This window comes from Montipora foliosa, chromosome 5 (genome assembly GCF_036669935.1).
Source record: "Montipora foliosa isolate CH-2021 chromosome 5, ASM3666993v2, whole genome shotgun sequence".
NCBI lineage: Eukaryota > Metazoa > Cnidaria > Anthozoa > Scleractinia > Acroporidae > Montipora > Montipora foliosa.
This window is the reverse complement of record NC_090873.1, coordinates 7,428,145-7,430,604: the sequence shown is the minus strand read 5'-3', so window position 1 is coordinate 7,430,604 and position 2,460 is coordinate 7,428,145. Positions and strand designations below refer to the sequence as shown.

Genomic DNA, 2,460 nt, shown 5'->3' with positions numbered 1-2,460 from the left:
GTTAAAGTCAAGATGGCAAAGTATCTTAAGTAGCTCAAATATTAGGTTTTATCAACGGAGTTGATAATGTAAATTGGCCACCGTACAGAGATTCTAAAAGCTGACGTTTCGAGCGTTAGCCCTTCGTCAGAGCGAAAATGAGGGCTAACGCTCGAAACGTCAGCTTTTACAATCTCTGTATGGTGGCCAATTTACATTATCAACTCCGTTGATAAAACCTAATATTTGTATACTACTTCCCCACCGACGCAGCACCACAGTTTCTTTAGAAACTACCCCTTCATTCATATCTTAAATAGCTGGCTACACGGTACGCGGTACGTGGAAAATGAAAATTCTAGTGTACCCTAACCCTAACTGAACCGTAAAATGAAAGCTAAAATTTCAAACGAGTTCTTAGGCTTAATCACTAAACGAGTGCTATATTCTTCACACGGTCTCCGTAAAAAGAGTAGTTAACCGAACCGTAAAACGAAAGCTAAAATTTTAAACGAGTACTTAGGCCTAATCACTGAAACGAGTGCTTAGGCTTACAGTAAACGAGGGCTATATTCTTCTCAAGGTCTCGGTAAAAAGTCTAGTTAACCGAACCGTAAAATGAAAGCTAAAATTTTAAGAGTGCTTAGGCCTAATCACTGAAACGAGTGCTTAGGCTTAATCAGTAAACGAGTGCTTATAATATTCATCACACGATCGTGTTAAAAAGCGAAGTTTAAGCGAACCGTGAATGAAATCTTAAATTTGTAAAGAGTTCTTAGGCCTAATTTCTGAAACGAACGCTTAGGGTAAAATGAAAGCTAAAATTTTAAAAGAGTGCTTATAGGCCTAATACTGAAACGAGCCCTCAGACTTAATCAGTAAACGAGTGCTATCACAGCGTGCCGCGTACCTTGTAGCCAGCACAAATAAAATTGCTGCGCCATTTTGAAATCATTTGTTTATATAACGTTCTTCCGAGTCCACAGTTCCACAGTCTCTTGTCTGTGGAATTACTTAGGCTTTGACGCTTTAAGAACGAGGAATGTCACGGCGTACCGCGCAGCCAGCACATATAACATCGCTGCGCCATTTTGAAATTTAGTTCATTTGGAAATTAGTCCAAGTGGCGGGGTATTCTACAGTATTGTGCATTCCTATTTCTGGGTACCGCGTACCGCGTAGCCGGCTACGTGTAATATAGTTCGAGTGGCGGGGTATTCTGCACTTAGGCCGATTCCCCATTTCAGGTATTGCAAGCGTTCTACGCTTTCCAAAAACAGATGCTTTTTGCTCTTGTTACTGAAAAGGCAGACTCAGTGCCATGATGTCGTCTCGTTGCTAGCAACTGATTTCCGTCGTACATGTCACATTATGAATCAGTATTTTTACGAGGACCAGAAGTTGCATCTAGTTTGCTAATTACGGATGCATTACGAATTTACCAGTGGTTACCTCTCCAGCATTCCAAGTTGGCTTTTTCGATGTTTCGTGTAGGGTAGTTTTTACTGCCTCTTTCATTTGCTCCAGCGTTGTTAAACCTTTGCATGAGATGCCAAGCCCTTTCATTAATTCACCCATTTCTAGGATGTCGTCGATCTCGTCAATCTTTTTCTGTGTACCACTCGCCATGTCGCATTAATGAATAAATGTAAATATTCTTTTAAGAACAATTCTTGGGTTAAATCAGTCTTAAATGCAAAGTGCAGAAGATTTCACATTACGATGACAAAGGGAGTGCCGTTTTCACGACACAATACCCCGGATGTCTATTTGTATGGCGCTTTAATAGTTCAAAATTCAACCATGCAAATTTACCAAAACTTCTATCCACCAAGGCTTGAATTCATCTAATACTCCAGTCGATTAAATTTATCGAAACCTGAAATTCATTATAACGTTGAATTCATCGAACTGCTACATTCATCGAATAATCTATTGAATTTATCGAAACCTGAAATTCATCAAAACGCTAAATTCATCGAACTGTTGAATTTATGACACAATTAAGTTCATCAAAACGCCAAATTCATCGAACTGTTGAATTCATCGCATAATTAAATTGATGAAAACGCTAAATTCATCGAACTGTTGAATTCATCGAGATCTTAAATTCATCAAAATGCTGGTTTCCTCTTATTCCCTGCATACGAATAACTCAACGACTCAGACAACTATATTCTGGTTAAGCAGAAACCTGACTGCTGGCATGTGATTACAAGCGGTAAAACTTGATATGCCCTGGCTGCTAAGGCCATGACGCCAGTTCTGTTTAATGAAATACTGCCACAAAGGAAATTGTTTGATCTCAAAAAAATAGCGCCTGCTGCCACCCAGGAAAACCCCCTCTTTCTAGGGAAAACCTGGTCCCTCCCGCATACAGATTTAGGCGTGGACAAATCTTGAGGGAGTAAGGCGTTAAATTAATGTCAAAACCATTTAAACAAGCTGAATTCGCAGATAATACCGCAACTAAAACGTCGA

The 2,460-nt window shown here is 39.6% G+C and overlaps 1 protein-coding gene across 2 annotated transcripts in view; it reads right to left on the bottom strand.

The window, feature by feature from the left end:
- Positions 1 to 1,717, bottom strand: part of LOC138003522 (dual serine/threonine and tyrosine protein kinase-like) — a 26,104-nt gene extending 24,387 nt beyond the window's left edge. The window contains exon 1 of one of the 2 annotated variants that reach the window (XM_068849628.1): positions 1,432 to 1,717. In XM_068849628.1, coding sequence (XP_068705729.1) covers positions 1,432 to 1,608 — 177 coding nt within the window. In that variant the 5' untranslated portion in view covers positions 1,609 to 1,717. Of the gene's footprint in view, positions 1 to 1,421 lie in introns of both variants that reach the window. The other variant, XM_068849630.1, reaches the window with a different exon arrangement.
- Between the last annotated feature and the right edge of the window lie 743 nt (positions 1,718 to 2,460).